Source organism: Palaemon carinicauda, chromosome 35, assembly GCF_036898095.1.
Source record: "Palaemon carinicauda isolate YSFRI2023 chromosome 35, ASM3689809v2, whole genome shotgun sequence".
NCBI lineage: Eukaryota > Metazoa > Arthropoda > Malacostraca > Decapoda > Palaemonidae > Palaemon > Palaemon carinicauda.
In genome coordinates this window covers 48,499,751-48,522,818 of record NC_090759.1, presented here as the reverse complement: position 1 = coordinate 48,522,818, position 23,068 = coordinate 48,499,751, and the positions used below count along the sequence as shown (strand labels likewise).

Here is a 23,068-nt window from a genome sequence, read left to right as displayed (position 1 = left end):
TTTAACTAATTTTGGGAACTCGTCCTTGACGTAACGAAGAGCTGGCTCTTGGTCTGCCGAGGCGGCCTCCCCATACAAATGAACGCTGTGAAGGCCAAACCTCCTATTGAATTTCTCAAACCAGCCCTTGCTGGCATCATCACCTTCGTCGTCTTCGTTCGATTTTCCTTCTGGAACTAGGCTATCCTACAGGGTTTTGGCTTTGGTTTGAATCATGTTGGTGTCGAGACTACTTTCTTTTCCCGACAGTCCGATAACCATATTGATAACGCATTCTCCATTTGCGCAATCGTCGTATCACTAGGAGTCACAACACGCTCAGTGTCCTTGGAGAACGTTATTGAGGCAGTTTTACGTATTTTCATTTCTTCTTTTTATGTAGCGAACCGTCGATTCATTTACTCGGTAAATGCGGGCAACAGACTCATAGGTACTGCCTGCCTTAAGCATGTCCAATAATTTCACTTTCTCGTTCACCACCATCATTTTTCTCTACTTGAGTTCACTAGAGGATGTAGAGGGTAGAGGACGTTTAGAAGCCATTTTCAAGGGCGTCACAAGCACTGTTTTACACTAAAAAGCACAAGAAAACAGCTATAAGTACCATGCGGCAAGACTAAGCAACACAAATGAAGCAAGAGAAAACAATGAATGCAGTCTCCCTTCGCGGGGCGCACGGCAGGGAGAGATGCTGGGTAAAGCGTTTCGGCCAATCAGCTTGCGAGATTCTGGAGCCGAGATGGCCAGCGAATCAGAGAGGGAGATTTTGAGTTGTGCGCCATCTCCGTGTTGATACCTGATGTTCTACTGTACGCTCCCTGCCTTTTGCTAGCGCCCGCGTAACTTTCTCACCATTTTTTCTAATTTATGAATATTTTTGAAAATCCGCGATGCACTGAGGACGCGAAACTTGAGCTGCGAAATGTCGAGGGATTACTGTATTGATAATATTCGTATTGCACTTAACCGGGACCTGATCAATGAATCAGAGCATCCACAGTCCTCCTCAAGCACTGTTAGAAAGAACATTCGAACTGGAGTTGCCATGAAATGATGAAATTTGGATTTATTTAAGATCCTGGTATTGTGTGTTCTGAAAGTCACTTGCAATCAAAACATTCAGACTTAGCTAATGAAACTGCTTAATATTTTCAAAGAATGCATTAAAACATGCAAAAAAAGAAAAGTAGGTGCTTTAAATTAATGGTTGCTTAAGACTTTGTTATTATTATTATTATTATTATTATTACTTGCTGAGCTACAACCCTAGTAGGAAAACCAGGATGCTATAAGCCCAAGGGCCCCAGCAGGGAAAATAGCCCAGTGAGGAAAGGAAACAAGGAAAAACAAAATCTTGAGAACAGTAACAACATTAAAATAAATATTTCCTTTACAAACTATAAAAACTTAAACTAAACAAGAAGCAGAGAAATTAGATATATTAGTTTGCCCGAGTGTACCCTCAAGCAAGAGAACTCGAACCCAAGACAGTGGAGACCATGGTACAGAGGCTATGGCACTACTCAAGACTAGAGAACAATGGTTTGATTTTGGAATGTCCTCCTAGAAGAGCTGCTTACCTTAGCTAAAGAATCTCTTCTACCCTTACCAAGAGGAAAGTAGCCACTAAACAATTACAGTACAGTAGTTGATCCTTGGGTGAAAAAAAATTGTTTGGTAATCTCAAGTGTTGTTAGGTGTTTGAGGACAGAGGAGAATCTGTAAAGAATATGCCAGACTATTCGGTGTATGTGTAGGCAAAGGGAAAGTGAACTGTTGCCGGAGAGAAGGATTCTATGTAATACTGTCTAGCCAGTCAAAGGACCGCATAACTCTCTAGCGGTAGTATCTCGACGCCCTCTTGTCTGATAGCACTTCAACAGTAATTACAGTCATCAACATAATTTTTGGGTTGTTATAACATAAAGGAACAACATCCCGGGCATGGCAATATGTGGATAATAGATCCGTTTCTAGCAAACATTGAAAATAACGCTAAACATTTAAGCGTGAATGAAAAAGAAAGCCTCATTGATCTATTATGCAACGATAGTCTCAGTAATCTAAATTCCAGTCATCCTTATCAAGACTTCATTTTTGACTCTCCATAAATTGTGAAAAGCAAGGAATTTTTTATTAAATTTTTTAACATATTTGTTTGAAAAAATATTTATATCTGTCACAGCAATGAAGACTCGCTACTGACCTCGGAATGACATAAAATCTTGCAATAATGTTATTGGAGCTTATTTCAAATAAGAATAAGTTAATATCACACTAAAAATGTGTAATACTTAGATAAATTTAAAATTTTAATATTTTTTTAATAATTAAACTTGAGATTTACAAAATTCTTGCATATAATATCAATACAACAAAAGTTCTCCGTTTGTTATTACTTTCAGAAACTTCTTAACGGCGAAGGTTATATTTTGATAGGCGTACGTTTGTATGTCTGTGTTTGTGATTTGCATAATTCGAAGCTATTTGACCGAATCTCATGAAATTTTGTGGGATGATTGGCCATGATCCAAGGACAATTCACGAAGATTTGGAGTGATTGGGTTCAAAAGTCGAGGTGAAAGTCACGAAAAGGTAAAAAAAATGTCTTTTTGCTATATCGTGGTAAATTTTTATCCGATTTTCGTGAAACTAGTGCCATAATGTGCATAATTTAATTGGCCTGTCTTGGGATATACAACATGATATAGTGGTGCCATTACCCGTGTTTGCGTTTTTATTTGTTTGTATGACTGTCTGTGTTTGTGATTCGCATAACTCAAATACTATTTGAACGAATCTCATGAAATTCTGCGTGATGATTGTTCATAGTCCATGGACAATTCGATTGGATTTAGGGAGTGATTGGGTCAAAAGACAATGCAAAGGTAACGAAAAGGAAAAAGAAAATCTTTTAGCCATATCGTGGCCAATTTTTATCTGATTTGCATGAAACTAGTGCCAATTTTGTGTAATTCAGTTGCCTATCTTGTGATTGTTTTGGAATCAAATACTCACATCATTATCAGTTTTTTTTTTTTTCATGACAAGTGGCGGTGGTGAAGGTATGCGCTCTACCAAGTGCCCGTTCTAGTTATATGAATATATTTACCTTCTTTTTTAGAAATTCATGTTAGTGGTCCGCCAAATTTAGAATTATGCATTTAGTGGTCCATGAAGTTTCGAGGTTGGCAACCACTGGGCTAAAGCATATCAGTCTGCCAAAAGTAGACAATGGACGGAGAAAATGAAATGGTATTCACATTTTACTCGAACAATACAGAAGTTGTTATGCCCCATCCCACATTGTCGTACAGATAGAATAAGTAAAATAGCCAACATTCGCATTTCGTATAGTGAATTTCAATTTCGCTAGAAATCAAGTACAGTACAGTACCATCTAATGTAATGAATTCAATTTTGTTGGATATTTGTGTGAAATTGTGTAGTAAGCAAAATTTACGATTAATGTACAGTACTGGATCAGGCAAGGCCTGTTGTAGCCTTTGCATCCACTAATCGCAGACTACTCCAGTTAACATCTTTGCTGATACCCTATATCTGAAAGAAGTAGGATGTTCACAAGACCTCTGCAATCCTTTTGAAAATATTATCAGTAGCCTAACAGAAAGAAGTTAATAGAGGAGAATGAAGGTAAAGCCTCTTCTGCATTGTAGATCTAAGGTATCATTTGAGCAGTCAGGCTTGATAGAAAATGGTGCAGCTTGGTGTGGTATGTTAACCAACTATAACTAGGTTTAAGCTATGGTACAGTTAATTTTTTATTGTAATTTGTAATATGAAAGTTTATTCTCAAGGTAAAAATACAAAATATAACATTCGGTAGGTTACCAGTAGGCTCATTCAGTAAAACTTCATATGAGCTTTCTACATTGTATTGTACTGTATAGGGAAAGTACTTGCCCAATTAGGACCTTGCATGTCAAGTTGGGTTTGGATGTATCCAAAATGGAGTACTGTAGAAGTTTTTTCTTTCTTACGGTGTTTGCAGGTAAACAGGACTCCTTTTGCTTATTCGTTTAGCTACTAGTACTAATATTTTGTTGTTCCTGCACAAATACAAACCCTTCTCTATTTATAGGGGTATTACTTTTGGCAAAGCTGAAAGGCAAGCCATGATAATTTTAGTGAGGGATAACTACCCCAACTGCTAGTTAGCAGGTTGGGGAGTAGCGTAGCTACCCCCCTCACTCTCACACACCTGGGTTAAGCAACCACTTTGCTTTCTGACTCGGTAGAGAACGGACACACTTGCTCTCTCCTGCTTTGACTTGCTTTAATTAATTCTTTTTCTTTTCAGGTTGACCTTGTGGGCAAGGTAACAGCGCTGCCTCCCTTAGTGAGTCGGCTCCGCCCCTTCCCTCAGGGAGCACCTGCTCTAGATCTGACATGTCTTTTTGGCCATCACTGGGCGTTGATGGTCCCCTTTCAAAAGACGTTCTCTTTGATCTCCTTCAATTGGGAGCGGAGAGGAGTTGGTCATCTCCTTCCTCCTCAGAGGTTGATATTCCTATGGGCGCAGGCACTGCAGCCCGTCAATCTGACTTCAGGTGTCCTGAAATCGATGCCGAGGACTTATTGACTCCTCAGGGCGGTGGAGGAACAGAGTCAAAGGCAGGGTTTCCCTTCGGGGGAACATTTCTCTCGTTCTCGAGAGAAGACTGGTAGCGGCCAGCAGAAATGTTGCGATGACGCTTCTCCTCCAAGGGCGGAGGCAGAGCGTTGCCTTGAATGTAGTTCTCCTTCTGGTGAACCAGCCTTGCCCTCGGGAGAGGTAGAGCTTGAGCTTCTTCAGCCTCTCCATCTTGGACCTGCTCCTCCTCGGGCTGTTAGGAGACGTCTTTTCGAACCTGTTGGTTTTAATCACTATGTCCCTTTGTGGTCTCGTGACAGTCGTGTTGACCCTTCGGGATCTTGCGGCAAGATTTTGAGTTCTAGTTGCGTTGAGCTGCCGAGTTCTTACAATGTTGTTTATGCTGAACCTTCAGGCTCTCGTACCAGCCCTCACTTAGAGACTAAGGTTAATCGTGACAGGGAAATCCCGGTCTTCCGTTGCGTTGATCCTTCGAAATTTCGCAACAAGGGTTACGCTGAGCCATCGGGCTCTCGTGCCCTTTGTCACGTTGAGTCTTCGGGTTCCCATGGCAGGGAGTCCTCAGTCTCCCGTCACATAGAACTTTTGGATTCTAGTGACCATGGTTACATTGAGCTCGTGGGCTCTCGTGACCTCCGCCATGCTGAGTCTGCTGGCTCACATAACGGAGAATCTTCGGATTATTGTCATTGGAACTCTGTGGGTTCTCACGACACGTTGCCTGAGGGATTCCATTTCCCTTCAGGTAACGATGTCATAGTTCCTTTGAGTTCTCATTATCCTTCTCGTCGCTTGAATCGTATTGGTTCATGAGACATGTTGCCTGAGGGATTCCAGCTCCCTCAAAGTAAGGATAATGTAGTTCCTTTAGGTTCTCGTCATCCTTCTCGCTGCGTGAATCCTATGGGTTCACTTGCATGAGGGATTCCATCTCCCTCCAGGTAACAATGACATAGTTCCTTTGGGTTCTCGTCGCGTAAATCCTATGGGTTTACGAGACTTGTGGCCTGAGGAATTCCATCTCCCCTCAGGTAATGATGATGTGCAGTAGTTCCTTCGAGCTCTTGTCATCCTTCTTTTTGCATGAATCCTATGGGTTCACTCGACACGTTGCCTGAGGGATTCCAGCTCCCTCCAGGTGACGATGACGTAGTTCCATCGAGTTCTCGTCATCTGTCGTGTTGTGTGAACCCTCACACATCAGGTTGCCTGAGGGATTCCTTCTTCCTCCACTCAGCTATGACGTAGTTCCTTCGGGTTCTCCTCATGCTCCCCTTGCCGTGAAGCCTATGGTCTCTTGTGATGCGATGCCTGGGGGATCCCATCTCCCTTCAGGTATCACTGATGTAGAGCATTTGGGTTCTAGTCATGAAGTTTCCCTATGGTTGCGCGACCTTGATTTACAATCCAGGGTAGCTCCTCCCCTGGGTTTTTGTTCTATTGCTCAAGCTCAGTCTCTTGCTGCGTTGCGCGGTAGAATAGCGTCGCGTGACAAAGTAATGTTATGTCATTGGACATAGCAGTGTCTCTTAGCAGAGATAAGTCTCAGATTCCATCCTTGCGAGATTTGTCTTGTCCTGCTTCGGTGGTCTCCTCGTCCTCGGACAAGATTCTATCACCCTTTGAGGCTGCAGGAGGTCTTTCCTTCCCAGGGCAAACCTCACATCTGAGAGACTCCCATCAGTGTCTCCAGTCTTGTGGGGTTTCTCCTGCCCCTAGACAATTATCGCCCTCACGACAACGCCCAAATCCTCTCCTTAAGGGAAAGCCTGTGCTGATTTTACCTCCAGGTAAGAGGGCTAAGAATCCTCCAGATGTGTCGAAGCCCAAGGATCCATGCCGCCCCAAAGGGCTTTAGTCCGAATCCGAAAGACAGTGCCACATTAACCTCCTGGAAATAAAAGCCTCTCTTCTGGCCCTTAACCATTTCCATCAGCTCATTCCAGGGCACCCCATAATGCTGATGAGTGACAACACTACGGTAGTAGCTCACATAAACAAACAAGGAGGTACTTCTTCTCAGCTCCTGTGCCAACTAGTTTTAGAAATCCTCAGAGTGACAGAAAATAACTCGGTAACCTTAACAGTCCGCTTCATCCCCGGCAAGAAGAATGTGCTGTCGGACAATCTGAACAGGAGGACTCAGATAGTTGGTACCGAATGGTCTCTCAGTCAACAGATAGCCAACGTGGGGTTCACCGACGATAGACCTGTTCACAACGTCCCTCAACCGGAAGCTTCCGGTGTACTGAACTCTAGTTCTGAACCCACAAGCGTTTTGGCAGGACACCTTTCAACATCCGTGGGACAACATGGACGTCTATGCGTTCCCCCCTTCTGCCTAGTAAGGAGGCTACTAAACAAGGTCAGGGTATCTCAAGGCCTGATGATGACTCTAATAACTCTGATATGGCAGCATGCAGAGTGGTTCCCAGACATTCTATATCTGCTCACAGAGACAACAGGGGAACTGCCCCCACTTCCCGATCTACTCAGACAGCCACACATGAAGATTTTCCACCGAGAAGTGATATCACTGCGTCTACGCACTTGGAGATTATCCAGCAACTCCTCGAAAGGAAAGACTTTTCGAAGCCAGTATCTAGACACATGTCAGGTTACCTCCAGGGCTCACTGACTGCAGTGTACCAGTCAAAGTGGCGAGTCTTTTGTGGTTGGTGTCGTGGGAGGGGTATCCATCCTCCCAGTACCTCTATTCCAACAATAGCGGAGTTTTTACTCTACCTCAGGGAGGAAAAAAACTTTGGTTGCAGCTGTGAAAGGTTTTTGCTCAGTCTTAAGCCTGGTCTTTGAATTGAATGGAGTGAGCTATTTCCTCTTTGACGGAATTGTCTCTTCTACTACGAAACTTTAGGAGATTTTGCCCTCAGTCTGAAGTCAGGCCACCCCAGTGGAACGTTGTCAAAGTCCTACGTTCCCTGAAAGGAGCCCCTTACGAACCAATGAGACAAGCCTCTGACAAGGATTTGACTCTTAAGATGGCTTTCTTGTTAGCCTTGCCGTCTGCGAGCAGAGTCAGTGAGCTTCACAGACTTTCCTAAGACATCGCCCATTCAAGCCGATGGTGGTAGGTCACTCACGGTTTTGTTCCCGAGTTTGTAGTTAAGACTCAAAATCCAGCGGTAGCTAATCCTAGGTTCGACTTCTACCAGATTGAAAGTCTTCAATCAGTAACATACGATCCTGATCAACTGTTATTAATCACCGTAAGAGCACTGAGGTTGTATCTTAAGAGACTGAGAAGAGCCAGATCTCATATCAACAGGCTCTTCATGAGCATGGGTAGAACCAAGAGGAGAGTCACAAAGAACACAATCTCCTCGTGGATCAGGCTTGTGATTGAAAGAGCCGCGGCTCAGGGTGTCCTACAACCAAATAGACGTCCCTATGCACACGATGACAGAGGGGTTAGCACCTCTGGCATTTAAGAAAAACCTCAATACAGCAGGTACTGCTCACATGCAGATGGAAACGCCAAAGTACGTTTAATGCCCATTACCTGCAGGACGTAACCCTCAGGAGCCTAGACACTTTCTCTATTGGTCCTGTGGTTGCAGCTCACAACATGATCTAACACCTCAGCTCTTAGGGGACAAGTAGCAGAAGATCGAGGGCGGAGGTTACCTGCGGGATAAGTCTAGAATGAATGTAAGAGTGACTAGCTACTTCCTACTTTCATCCTCCTCTCTCTTGGGGCTCTCCACAGCTGACCTGGATTTTCTGCGGATGAGTGTCATGCTCTGTAAGTTGCCCACCTACCTAGTGGGAGGTTACGATCTCGACCTCCTAACAGGGGGAGGTGGTTGGTTTATGATTTTGATGTGATTTGTTTTAGTCCCTCAAAACATGTAACTAATAAAACTTTTTTTCCCTTCCAGAAATTGATTGCTCAGGCCGTCATCCCAAGAAGGTAACGTGGTGTGAGGATCCCTCGAGTTATACAGAAATAGAGGCTATCCTGGGACAGTCTCTAGCCAGTTGGACAGGACTTTCACCCACCTAAAGGTGAATCTGCTGTATTAAAGAGCGGAAGGTTTGTATCTTGTGTCGGTACAAACAAATTATGAAGTAACTTGTATTTTCCCTAGCATACAAACCTGTAGCTCTTTAATCACAGTGGCCAGCCAGCACCAACTCTCAAAGTCCTGAGTGAATTGATTAAAAGTGACGGTTAGTCACTAGTGCTGGTGGGAGTGAAGGGTAAACACACCTTTGCTACCACTGCTAACTAGTGGTGGGTAGTTTAACCCTGTTTAACTTTATTTTGACTAGTTTTCAGCTTCGCCAAGATAATAATGCTATATTAAAGAGCTACAGGTTTGCTAGGGAAAATTTAAATTTCTCCCAAATTTGTCAATTCGAGGCAACTATAAAGGTTTGAAGTCCTTCCGTGGAAGTAGGGTGGATAGGCGATCTGGCAGTGGCCGATCCTACTAGGACGGCAATCCTCCCACATGTCCACTTGTTGGGGATGCCTGCAAAGCCTCTGGCAAGGGTGGCTACAGCTCGGTGCCGAACTCTGGACGTTAAAGGTGATTCGTTTAGGGCATTGTATCCCGTTCATTCAATATCTCCCCTCTCTGACTCGGGATCCAGTTTCAATAGGCTCCCATGCGAAGGGATTCGCAAAGGAGCTGGTCCTTCGGGCCTAAGTCCAGACCATGTTGGAGAAGAGTGCTCTCTAAGAGGTCCTTGATGGGTGTCCAGGCTTCTTCAATTTACTCTTTCCTTTGAAAAAGGCGTCTGGAGGTGGGAGACCAATCATCGATCTGTCATCCTTGAATAGGTTTGTCAGTCAAACCTCGTTGAAGATGGAGACATCTGATGCTGTCGTACAAGCAATAAGACCGTAGGACTTCATGTGTACACTGGATGTCAAGGGCACACTTCCAGATCCCAGTCCATCCGTCTTCCAGGAAGTATCTCAGAATCCTGTACAACCAGATACAGTACCAGTTCAAGGTGCTGTTTCAATCTTTCCATGGCACCTCAGGTCTTTATGAGAGTGTTCTACCTAGGGTCATCTTGGGCTCAAAGAATCGGCATCCGTCTCCTAAAATACTGTACTGAATCCGGATGACTGGCTGATTCAAGCAGACTCGTTGGCGACCCTTCTTTAACACCGAGAGAGACTCCTGAGGCTTTGCCAAGGTCTGGGATCATGGTAAACATCGAGAAGTCCCAACCGCTACCCTCTCAAAGATTGGTATACCTGGGCGTGATGATAGACACCAAATGGCACAAAGAATTTCTTTTAGATGAAAGAATTCAGATGCTGACGAAGATAGCACAGCCCTTCCTCAGACAAGAAGAACTACCAGCCCAGAGCTGGTTGCAACTCTTAGGCTACCTATTATCTCTGGCCCTTCTAGTACCCAATGGGCGCCTCAGAATGAGATCCATTCAGTGGCGTCTAAAGTCCCTATGGAATAAGGCCATTGGATCCCGGGACACCCTAGTTTGTCTAGTGCCAGAGGTACTACGGACTTCAGATTGTGATTGGAAGACGAGAACCTCTGCAAAGGGATTGATCTTCTCGTCCCTCCCCCAGAATTGATGCTCTTTTCAGATGCATCAAAAGAAGGGTGGCAGGCCCACATGCTGCACCACACCATCTGCGGCCTGTGGTCCGAATCGGAAAGGTAAAGGCATATAAATCTCTTAGAGATGAGGGCAGCCTTCCTCACCCTCCAACAGTTCCACCAGTTCCCAGTGAGCCACTCAGTGGTATTGATGAGCGACAATACCATGGTAGTAGCCTACATAAGCAAAAAAAGGTGGTACCTTTCCGCAGCCCCTCTGCCTTCTAGAAGTAGAGATATTTGGATGGTCAGAAGACAACTCGTTGTCCCTATCTGTTCGCTTCATTCTGGGCAAGAGGAATGTTCTTGTAGACAATGTGAGCAGAGTGACTCAGTGGGCTCCTAGTGGTCTTTGAATCATCTAGTAGCCAACGAAGTTATGACTTTGTGGGGTTCCCCGACTGTGGACCTGTTAGCGACGACTCTGAACTTCAGGCTCCTGGTCTACTGTTCCTCAGTCCCGGATCCCCAGGCTCTCTGGCAAGATGCATTCCAACAAAGGTGGGACATCATAGATGTGTATGCATTTCCCTTGCTCTGTGTGATGAGAAAAGTCCTCAACCAAGTCAGGATGCCTATATTCCAACAATAGTGGAGTTCCTTGTACACCTTCGGGAAGAAATGCTTCTCTCGGTTTCGGCAGTCATAGTCTACCTGTCAGCCTTGGGTCTCGCCTTTAAACTGAAGAGAGTAGATATTTCTTCCTCATTAAAACTGACTCTTCTCATAAGGAGTTACGAGATTACTTGCCTCAGTCGGGGTTTGGGTCCTTCAGTCCCTGAAGGGCTCCCCAACGAACCATTATGCCAGGCAACAGATCGACACCTTACCCTAGAGATGGTTTCCTTCTCGCTTTAGCTTTGGCCAAGAGAGTCGGTGAATTGCATGGTCTATCATATGACATCTCCCATTCAAGGGGATGGGGAGAACTAATACTCGCCTTTGTCCCTTTGTTTATTGCAAAGACTCAGAAGCCGGGGGTTGGATTCTAGATTCGGTCCCTTCAGTATCAAGAGTCTCCGTTCTGTGACCTAAGATCCAGACCAATTGGTACTTTGCCCAGTTAGGGGTCTGAGGTGCAACTCGCCCCCGTGTGTCAGCAATTTTTTTTTTTTTGGGCACGGGGAACGTCAAGAGGAGGGTCACGAAAAATACATTGTCATCACGGATTCCGAAATCATTGATCTTGCACTTAATCCTGACCCTCCACAACGGCGACCCAGGGCTCATGACGTCAGGGGCATTGTAACGTCCCTGGCGTTCAAAAAGAACTACTCTGTGGCGCAGGTACTACAAGCAGGTGTGTAGAAGCGTCAGACAACCTTCACCGCCCACTTCCTACATGACATAACCCATAGGAACATGAATATGTTTTCCTTTGATCCTATGGTGGCTGCACAACAAGTGGTCTAAAGCACCTCAAGCTCCTTGATAGACGAGTAGCATAGGGTTGTGGGCTGAGGTTACCCTGGTTAATCTGGGGTGAATGAGTAGAATGACTGGCTTCTTTCTTTCCTTCATCTTCTCCCTCTGGGGAATCAGCACCACGGTACTCAGCACAGCTGACTTCACCTCTCTGCAGGTAAGATCCATTTTTCTTGTGTATACTAAGTACGTACAGAAATAATGATACTTGTTGCGTCCTCAATATCCCTTGTGAGGGGGCTATTGGGTAAACTCTAATTCCTATGGCTCGAGATCCTATTACTAGATCAGCCACATTGCTACTGTAGTATCACAAATGCATAGCTTGCGCAGGCCGCTAATCGTCCAGAGCACAACTATTTTAGTGAGGGCAGAGTTCTTACTGCCTATATTCTATATTAAACGGGAGAGAACCCCGGGTCAAATGTCAAAGCGAGTGGCACGAACTTCCTTTCTCCTAAGAGGTAAGTCATCTCCTATAGATAGCGTAGGGTTTGTATCTAGTGATGGAACAAGTGACAAATTTGAAAGTAATTTATATTTTTTCTAACAATACAAGCTTGGTGCTATTTATACAAAGTTTCCCACCAGTCCTGTCCTAGAAAGTTCTACCAGAAAGCAAAGTGGTTGCTCAGCCCAGGTGTGTGAAGGAGCAAGGTAGTCGTCTACCCCCCACCCCTCCCGCTAACTAGCGGTTGGGGTGGTTATCCCTCGCTAAAATTCTCATGGGTCATCTTACAGCTTCGCAGAAAGTAGCATACCCCATAAATAGCTCCAGTTTTGTATAGTTAGGGAAAATACAAATTACTTTCAAATTAGTCTTTCTTCCTAAGTATAGTATATTATACAAGCCTGAGTCTTTTACTCATACTTTCCCATCATCACTAATCCTCTAGAAAGTCCCATCTCCAATCAAAATGACTGCTCAGTGAGCAAGCGGTTTGATTGGGCTTTCCCTGCTCCTAGTCGTTGACTACCAACCAAATGTTTGCACCTCAAAAACTTTTAACTGCCATATTTTTCAGCTCTGCTATTAGCTCTCCTATATAAAGCAGTCAGGTTTGTATAGTTAGGAAACATACGAATTATCTCCAAATTTACCATATTCAAAACTAAGAACTTGTGAATTTATTTTTCCTATTACAGGTCTGTTCGCATTTGGCAGAGAAGAGATAATGGTCAGTACTGGCCCAGTGTTTGTCACTTTTTACCTTCCATTCCTAGCTGTCTGCACTACACATCTAACATCAAGCGTTTATTTATGGGACAGGATAATGGTACAGTTACGGTAAGTGAGAAAATTTTCTGAACTATTCATAGATTTCTATCTACTGTAATCTTTTCATTTGTTATTCATCATATTTAAACTGCTGTTCAGACCACAAAGTCAATTTTATTATATACGTCAGACTTGAAGTACTGTGCAGTATTCAGGGGTGATGAGATGAGGTTGTAGTACTGTATAATATGATATGATACTATTTAGGTTTTTTTTTTTGAATACAGGTACTACTATAATTGATGCAAGTATGGGAAATATGCATTAAAGGTTCTGAAGTTCCTATTTGTAAGATTGGATTGTTTGGTTATCTTTGAGTACAGATTAAGAATACAGTAGTTAGTAGAACAAAATTAGGAAAAGGGTGTAGTTATGTTAACTTTCATAATTGTTCCAACACTCAATATAAACACTTTCGCTCTTTACTGTGGATATGTTACTTCAGCAAAGCTGAAACTAGCCATAAAATTGTTCGCGAGGTATAACAACCCACTGCTAGTTAGTGGGGGAAGGGCAACGGCAGGTACTAGACCAGCCACCCTGCTCACACACACACTGGTTGTATGACACCACTTTTGCTTTTGGCTTGATAGAATGCCGACGTTGTCTCTCTCTCTCCCATTAACCCTTTATATAAACTCTGTCTCTTTACTTTTAAGAATGTTGGGAATGGTCAATCTCCATGTGGTATTGGTTCGTTAAATGACTGAAGAAGAAGTCTAAAAGGGATTCGGAGTCTCTACTTTTTATTCCGACACCTTGTTCCCTCCCTGTTGTCTCTGATCGTTTGGTCTCCTCTGGAGGATGAACGAGTAAGACTGATACTGATTGACCCTCTTGCAGCATCTCTTGCCTTCCCTGGGGCTTTCAGGTCTCAACGCTAAGGAACGGATTTTGGAGGTGCTATGCACAGCTGCCTCCCCACTGGTTGACCACAGTCTCTTCCCCTCTGAGATTCAGGTGGTTGACCCTCCGGAGCTTCTTGTGCCAGAGCTGCAGCGTCTTCTGCATCTGCTTTCCCACGGAGCTTATTCCTGTTATTCCGATCTGCATCTCCTTTCCCACGGAGCTTATTCCTGTTATTCCGATCAGGAACGGAGAGATCCGAGACGGGATTTGCCTTTTTTCCTAAGGGATACCTGTCACCAGGGAGAAGGTGGTCTCATTTACTAACATTTATCAATGTTCGCTGAACGAGTTCAGGCATAACGATATATACCTGATATAGTAGATAGTGTTAGGAACGAAGTGGTGAGGGTGAGAACGGGAGTAAGAAATGAGTTAGCTGCTAGAGTGGATATGAATGTGTTGAGGTGGTTTGGCCATGTTGAGAGAATGGAAAATGGCTGTCTGCTAAAGAAGGTGATGAATGCAAGAGTTGATGAGAGAAGTACAAGAGGAAGGCCAAGGTTTGGGTGGATGGATGGAGTGAAGAAAGCTCTGGGTGATAGGAGGATAGATGTGAGAGAGGCAAGAGAGCGTGCTAGAAATAGGAATGAATGGCGAGCGATTGTGACGCAGTTCCGGTAGGCCCTGCTGCTTTCTCCTGTCGCATTGGATGATGGCAGAGGTAGCAGCAGTAGGAGATTCAGTGTTATGAAGCTTCACCTGTGGTGGATAACGGGGGAGGGTGGGCTGTGGCACCCTAGCAGTACCAGCTGAACTCGGTTGAGTCCCTTGTCAGGCTGGGAGGAACATAGAGAGGAGAGGTCCCCTTTTTTGTTTCATTTGTTTTGGTGGAGTGTGAGTGTGTGTGTGTGTGTTGATAATTAATACCATTAAGAAAAATTATAATTACAGGCAGTCCCCAACTAACGAACACAATAGGGACCGAGAGTCTGTTCGTAATGCGGATTGTTCGTAAGTCGTTAGTGTTAAATTTTGGTCTAGGCTAAGCGTAACATAACTCAGATGTCTACGATTTTCAGCTTTAGAAGTCAACAAATAGCCCCATTTCATATAAAATAGGTTATTACAAATATTTTACTTTCTCATATTACAGTAGTCTGTATAATACTGTAAAGTTCAGTACAGTATGTTGTTGTTAGTCGTGGCGATCAATTTCTCATGAAACAAAAACATGGCTCGATTACAACAGCTGATTCATCTCTCTCTCTCTCTCTCTCTCTCTCTCTCTCTCTCTCTCTCGTGTTATACAATACTTACATATAGATGAAGAAACTAAGATTAGTTTTCTTACTGTCAATTAAATACGAAACGAAAAAATTATGCCGAGTCTACATCCATTTCAATCGTAGCTAAAAATATGGCATCCGATTTCATCAGCAAACCACTATTTTTTGGGAAACATCATTTTATTCTAGAAAATTGCTACTCTTTAAATAGTTAATTGCACATTAAGAAAGTGTGTACTTTTGTTTTTAAATTTCGGGTGTGTTTTAAAAATCGAGTATTGTTGACTTCTTTTTGTTTTACTTTTGGCTGTGATCAGATCAGCTGACGTTTAGCTGCTGCTCTTGAGAGCGTACGAATACACTAACAAAGTATCGTTTATACCATTTCTTAACTTATTCAAACCGTCTATACAGTTGATATTACATAAGCACCAATGTGTTATAACCTATCAAATTTTTTTGTTTATTACATTTAAAACAACACACTCTCTCTCTCTCTCTCTCTCTCTCTCTCTCTCAACCTTATGGTATTAAATAGTCTGGATGTAATTAGAAATAAGGTACTTCCATTCAAGGTATCATCAGCGCCTTCATGGAAGTTACCAGAGATATCTTTTTGTAAATATTTTATTGGAGATAAGAAGAATATGTCAGACCTAGAAGCCAGGTCTCTTTTTAATGAACATGTTAAAGAACATAGAGGATCAACTTTTATCTATACTGATGGCTCCAAATCTGATGCTGGCGTTGGATTTGGAGTACATAGTAATGGTTTTAATTGCAGAGGTGCACTTCCTCTGACTGCTTCCATATTTACTGCCGAACTGTATGGCATATTAACCGCTATTGAGAAAATAGCGTTGGAGAAGGAGGGTAATTTTACAATTTTTAGTGATGTAAGGAGTGTCCTTCAAGCTATAGAAGTTTTTAATTCTAATAACCCTCTAGTTTTAAAGATTTTAGAATGGCTTTTTATTATTGGACGGAGAGGTATAACAGTTCAATTTTGTTGGGTTCCAGCACATGTAGGTGTGTCTGGGAATGAGAAGGCAGATTCACTGGCTAAGAAGGCTGCATCCGAGTTGCTGCCAAGAAGGTATCCCATTCCCTGTAATGATTTCTTACCTGACATCAAGAAATTGGTTTGCAATAAAGGGCAACAGCAATGGGATAGCCTAGATGGGAATAAAATGCGAGAGGTAACAAATGTCATATCTCCTTGGAGGTATAATATGATGCCCCGAAAATGGGAGACTTCTCTTTGTCGTCTCCGTATTGGTCACACTCGGTTGACACACAAGTTTCTGCTGAAGGGCCAACACCAACCGTATTGTGATGACTGTTTAGTACCTCTAACAGTGAGGCATTTGTTGACCGAATGCCCCAATTATAACAACTTAAGGAATAGATATTTGTTTGAGGCTCGAGGTGAGGGTGGCAGGTTCATCCTTGGCAAGATTCTTGGAAATGATGTGTCCTACTATGCAAGTGGCATTTTTAGATTTATTTCAGAAGCAGGTCTTCCGAAAACTATTTGACTTTTATGACATTCAACTTTTATGATTTTAATTGAATACTCTTTTATTTTTTATTTTATTTTATTTTTTATTTTTGTATACATAAATTAAATGTTACCGGCGTCAATGACCTTTGATGTCAGGATGCCTGAAAACTTTAAATCAATCAATCTCTCTCTCTCTCTCTCTCTCTCTCTCTCTCTCTCTCTCTCTCTCTCTCTCTCTCTCTCTCTCAAATTATATCTTTGTTGCTCCTCAAAGTTTCATTTATATTGAAAATCAATCATGATTCAATTTTCCTTATTTTCTCCAATCTCGGACCATCTGTCACATCGAAGGTTATAACAGTAACTTAATTGTTCGACCACTTTAAAAATCGGGCTAGTACTGTACTTGCTGCTTCTCATACTTTTTATTTTAGATGGTTTCATAATTGAGGGGGTTACAAGTTGACTTATAACTGAAGTTAGGAAAAGTATTTTGGATATGAAATGGACAATCATCTTTAGTAACAATTTAGAATTTTCGTAAATTATCATTCTGTCATTAGCGGCAGTTTGTTATTGATGATTAAACGCGCCCCCCCAAAAAAAAAATAGTTTTCCTACTTTGCTATGTATGTAGGATTTTATATAGATACGGTAAATAATATTTGTAATAACATATTTACTAAAAGCTTTTAATATCATTATTTATCACTTTCATCATGCACGTTTAATGCCTTGGTTTGTTTATTATGAAGGAAGGTTTCCGTTTTAGGCGGCGTCATGAAGAAAAACATTATATAAATGGCATTCATTTAATTTATTTGGAAGTCCTAAGAAAAATTAAGTAGAACATTGGTAATAACAAAATCAACATATAGTCAATACAAGTTGGGAGTGGCGCTAATTTCAAAATTTAAACTTGCGATGAATTCTACGGATGTTTACGAACATGTTTGGACTTCCGTCAATTTGTGTTCGTATATCCGGATGTTCGTAACACGGGTGTTCGTATTTTGGGGAGCGTCTGTATTCATTTGGTAGTATCCCTTTTGATAATAATGTATTTTCCTGAACATGTATACCATAAATGCACTTTTTTCAATATTAAACTTACCCGATAATCATGTAGCTGTCAACTCCGTTGCCCGACAGAATTCTATGGAGGGATACGCCAGCTATCACAATACTAGAAGGGGGTGTACTTACCAGCGCCACCTGTGGCCAGGTACTATAGTACTTCTTGTTGACACCTCCTCAATTTTTCCTCTGTCGTGCTTCCGGCAAGACGTTCTGGGATACGTTATGATCTTCGAGTATTTTCACGGCTTTTGGTGAAGTATTCTCTCAGATTTCGGCTGTCACTTTACTGGAAACCTTCTTATATTAGCTTAGATAGCTTTTATATTGTCCTGATTAACGGTTAACGATCTTTTGCTTGATTTTGGAACCCCACTTGGCTAACTCTTTGGATTCAAGATGTCTGACATTTCGCAAGCCCCCACCCATAGGCGATGTAGGTCTTGCAATAGGCGTATTCCGAAGGCCTCGGTAGATCCTCACACCGCTTGTTCTGACTGTAGGGATAGGCCCTGTCTGTTAGAAAATCGATGTGAGGAATGCGCCGGACTTTCGGAACTTGATTTTGTCCGTCTTTTGAAATATTCAACTAAGTTAGAGAAAGGTAGAGTTAGGAGGAGTTCTTCTCACTCTTCACTTTTTTCCTCACCTCATGATCCCCTACCTTTTCCTACCCCTGTAGTGGCTACCCCTGAACCTACTATTTGCCCTCAGCCTGATATGTCTGTTGTGTTGCGTGCTATTCAGGCCTTAGGCGATAAAGTAGAGTCAGTGGTAAGTGATCATAAGTCTCTTATGGCCGAAGTCAAGGAACTTAAGGTCAAGAGTGCAGTGGGTGGAATTAGTGCCAGTGCTGTGACGAGTGCTAGTGTCAGTGCAGTGCCAAGTGCTAGTGTCAGTGTCAGTGTGGTGCGTGAGGATACTTCTGTGCGTGTCAGTCGTTCTCCCAGTCCGGGACCTCTTGCAAGCTCCCAAGCCCAGGGGAGAAGCAATGTCGAAGGGCAAAAGGGTTCGGCAGGCCTTGATCGGCGCACAGAAGTATCCTCGGTGGTTGCGGGCGTGTCTTCCAGAGACCGTCACTCCCACCTGCAGACGATTGAGCCCGTCTTTTACTCGTCCGCTGATCTTTTGTCAGGGAAGAAACGCTGGACTCAGGTCTCTAGACCACTCAAACGCAGAGTCCAGTCCGCGAGTGCTCAACCGGGCTGCAGTCATTGGCTCAGCTCGGACTCGCCGCAGTCATCAGTCGACTGTACTCCGCCCAAGAGGAGTAAGGTTCTGCCGCAACAGATCTCGTCTGTTCAGGCTTTGCCTCAGCAGACCGTAGTGTCTGCCGACCCCAAGTTGTCTCTACTGCAGTCAATGCAAGCACAGCTTTCGGTCTTGATGAGTGAGTGTCGAGCTGAGAAGGTTGCGCCTCCGCCTCCGCCTGCACTTGCTCCGCCTGCGCTCGCTCCGCCTGCGCTCGCTCCGCCTGACCGCAGTACCTCCTGCCAGGCGTACGATGTTGAGCCACGTTCGGAGTTTACTGTTCCCAGTGGTGTTCAACCTCCGCCTTCCTTAAGGCAACCTCAGCAATGGGATCAGGAGGCTTATACCCCTCTTCCTCCGCTTCCACTTGCTGCTCCACCAGTGATGCAACACTCAGTCGAGGTACAACAACCTCTCCCAACCATGAGTCAGTCTCCTCAGCTCTCGCTGCAGCGAGCTCAACCCTCCTCTAGGCAAGCACCACAACACCTTAGCCTTGCGCCTCAGGAGCCTCAACTGGCGAGACATTTACTTTGTTCTGCGCAGCCTATATCTCATCGCTCTCCGCTCACACCACAGGAACAGGAACTTACTACTCCGCTTCCGCCAACCTCTCAGCAAGCTCAACCCTTGAGTTCAGCCACTCATGCCAGGAGTCAGCCTCCTCCACCCATGCGCCTTCCTTCTGCTTCTGCTTTTGTTCAGCCTTTGCAGTCTGAGCCTCAGGTGTTCCCTCAACAGAGTCTTGTAGAGGAAACCACTAATCTTGATGTTCCAGCTCGTACTGACTCTGCTGTTCAGCATACCTGTCCGATCTCTTCGCTACACTCTGGTGATGAGGCGTCTGATGATGAGGCGGCACACCTAGATCCCTCATCAGACGTGGATGAATCCAAACCTTCTCCACAGTCTATTGACTTTCGTAAGGTCTTGGCTCTGCTTAGGGAGGTATACCCAGACCACTTTGTCTCTGCTATTCCCCGCTCTCCACCGTCTGAGTTTTCGCTGGGCATGCAGCCAGCTAAGTCGACCTATACTAAGCTAGTCCTAGCAAGGTCCTCTAAGAGAGCGTTAAGGATCTTAGGGGAGTGGCTGCAGACTAAGCAACACCTTGGCAAGACTTCTTTCATGTTTCCTCCGACTAAGCTCACTTCTAAAGCGAGCGTTTGGTATGCCACAGGAGGGGAACCAGGCTTGGGAGTACCTGCCTCTGCCCAGGCTGACTTCTCAAGTCTGGTAGACTCGCCTCGTAGAACTGCAATGACGCGCTCTAAGGTTTGCTGGACCTTCTCAGACCTTGATCACTTCCTGAAGGGAGTTTTTAGAGCATTTGAGATGTTCAACTTTCTAGACTGGTGCCTGGGGGCCCTCAGCAAGAAGACCTCCCCTGCGGACAAGGATTCTGCCATGCTATTAATGTCATGCATGGATAAGGCCATTAGAGATGGATCTGGCGAGCTTGCGTCGATGTTTGTATCAGGGGTTCTTAAGAAAAGGGAACAGCTTTGTACCTTCCTTTCCTCCAGCATTACACCTTGTCAAAGGTCACAACTCCTTTTCGCTCCGCTCTCGAAGTTCCTCTTCCCCGAAGAGCTGGTTAAGGACTTGTCTGCTGCCCTGATACAAAAGGACACACATGATCTTGTAGCCTCATCGGCTCGTAAGTCTAAGGTTGCTACCTCTGTCCCCAGGACTTATCGCACCCCAGTGGCTGATACTCCTGCTACGAGGTTCATACCGCCCTTTCGTGGTAGAGCCCCCAGCCGAGGAAGCTCCCGTCCAGACTCTTCCAGGAGCAAGTCTAGGAAAGGCTCCAAGGCCTCTAAAGGAAAAAACTGACTCTCCGCATCTCCAGACAGCAGTAGGAGCCAGACTCAAGAGCTTCTGGCAAGCCTGGGAAAAGAGAGGTGCAGACGCCCAGTCTGTCAGTTGGCTGAGGGAGGGTTACAGGATTCCATTCTGCCTCAAACCCCCTCTGACCACATCACCCATCAACCTCTCTCCCAACTACAAAGAAGAGGACAAGAGGCTAGCGTTGCACCAGGAGGTGTCGCTTCTTGTGCAGAAGAAGGCAGTGGTTATAGTCCGGGACCATCAATCCCCGGGCTTCTACAACCGTCTCTTTCTGGTGGCCAAGAAGACAGGAGGTTGGAGACCGGTGCTGGACGTCGGCGCGCTCAATGCGTATGTCACCAAGCAGACGTTCACGATGGAGACGACGAAGTCGGTCCTAGCAGCGGTCAGGCAGGAGGACTGGATGGTCTCGTTGGACTTGAAAGATGCCTACTTTCACGTTCCTATTCATCCAGACTCCCAACCTTTCCTGAGATTCGTTTTTGGAAAGGTTGTCTACCAATTCCAAGCCCTGTGTTTTGGCCTAAGCACAGCTCCTATGGTGTTCACGCATCTGATGAGGAATATAGCAAAATTCCTCCACTTATCGGACATCAGAGCCTCCCTCTACTTAGACGACTGGCTGTTGAGAGCCTCCACGAGTCGTCGCTGTCTGGAGAGTCTCAACTGGACTTTGGACTTAATCAGAGAACTGGGTCTGTTAGTCAACACAGAAAAGTCTCAGCTCATTCCCTCCCAATCCATTGTGTACCTGGGAATGGAGATTCGGAGTCAGGATTTTCGGGCTTTTCCATCGGCCCCCAGGATAAGCCAAGCCCTAGAGTGCATCATGAGCATGCTGAAGAGGAGCAGTTGCTCGGTGAGACAGTGGATGAGTCTCACAGGGACCCTCTCATCACTGGCCCTGTTCGTCGAGCTAGGGAGACTCCACCTCCGCCCTCTTCAATTCCATCTTGCAGCTCATTGGGACAAGGGTTTGACTCTCGAAGCAGTCTCTATCCCAGTCACCAAAGAGATGAAGACCACTCTCTTGTGGTGGAAGCACAATCTCCTTCTCAGGGAGGGCCTATCGTTGGCTATTCAGACCCCCAAGCTTCATCTCTTCGCAGATGCATCGGACTCGGGCTGGGGGGCAACCTTGAACGGACGGGAATGCTCGGGAACGTGGAACGAGGATCAGGGAACGCTCCACATCAACTGCAAGGAGCTACTAGCAGTTCATTTAGCCCTGCTGAACTTCAAGTCCCTCCTGTTAGGCAAAGTGGTGGAGGTGAACTCAGACAACACTACAGCCTTGGCTTACATCTCCAAGCAAGGAGGGACCCATTCGAGGAGCCTATACGAGATCGCAAGGGACCTCCTCATTTGGTCAAGAAGTCAAAACCTCACTTTAGTCACGAGGTTCATTCAGGGCAATATGAACGTCTCAGCAGATCGCCTAAGCAGAAGGAATCAGGTCATTCCCACGGAATGGACCCTCCACAAGAGTGTGTGCAACAGACTTTGGACCTTGTGGGGTCAACCTACCATAGATCTGTTTGCCACCTCCATAACCAAGAGACTTCCGCTGTACTGTTCCCCAGTTCCAGACCCTGCAGCAGTTCATGTGGATGCTTTTCTACTGAACTGGTCCCATCTCGACCTTTACGCATTCCCACCGTTCAAGATAATAAACAAAGTTCTGCAGAAATTCATCTCGCACGAAGGGACACGGCTGACGCTGGTTGCTCCCCTTTGGCCTGCAAGAGAATGGTTCACAGAGGTACTTCAATGGCTAGTCGACATCCCCAGGACTCTACCTCTAAGAGTGGACCTTCTACGTCAACCTCACGTAGACAGGTTGCACCCAAACCTCCACGCTCTTCGGCTGACTGCCTTCAGACTGTCGAAAGATTCGCTAGAGCTAGAGGCTTTTCGAAGGAGGCAGCCAGTGCGATTGCCAGAGCAAGAAGGGTTTCCACTCGTAGAGTCTACCAATCTAAGTGGGAAGTCTTCCGGAGCTGGTGTAGAGCCAATTCAGTATCCTCTACCAATACCTCTGTGACCCAAATAGCTGACTTCCTTTTACACCTTAGGAATGAGAGATCCCTTTCAGCCCCTACGATTAAAGGGTATAGGAGTATGTTGGCTTCAGTTCTCCGCCACAGAGGTTTGGACCTTTCTTCCAACAAGGACCTTCAAGACATCCTTAAGTCTTTTGAGACGTCTAAAGAGCGTCGTCTATCCACTCCAGGCTGGAACCTAGACGTAGTCTTAAGGTTCCTTATGTCACCTAGGTTCGAACCTCTCCAGTCAGCTTCCTTCAAGGACCTTACCCTCAAGACT

The 23,068-nt window shown here is 44.8% G+C and overlaps 1 protein-coding gene across 2 annotated transcripts in view; it reads left to right on the top strand.

The window, feature by feature from the left end:
* The window catches only part of LOC137627721 (WD repeat and FYVE domain-containing protein 2-like), a 123,781-nt gene that overhangs the window by 23,166 nt on the left and 77,547 nt on the right, over positions 1-23,068 (top strand). For both annotated transcript variants that reach the window (XM_068358980.1, XM_068358981.1), the window contains exon 2: positions 12,790-12,931. In XM_068358980.1, the coding sequence (XP_068215081.1) occupies positions 12,790-12,931 (142 nt within the window). The remainder of the gene's footprint in view (positions 1-12,789; positions 12,932-23,068) is intronic.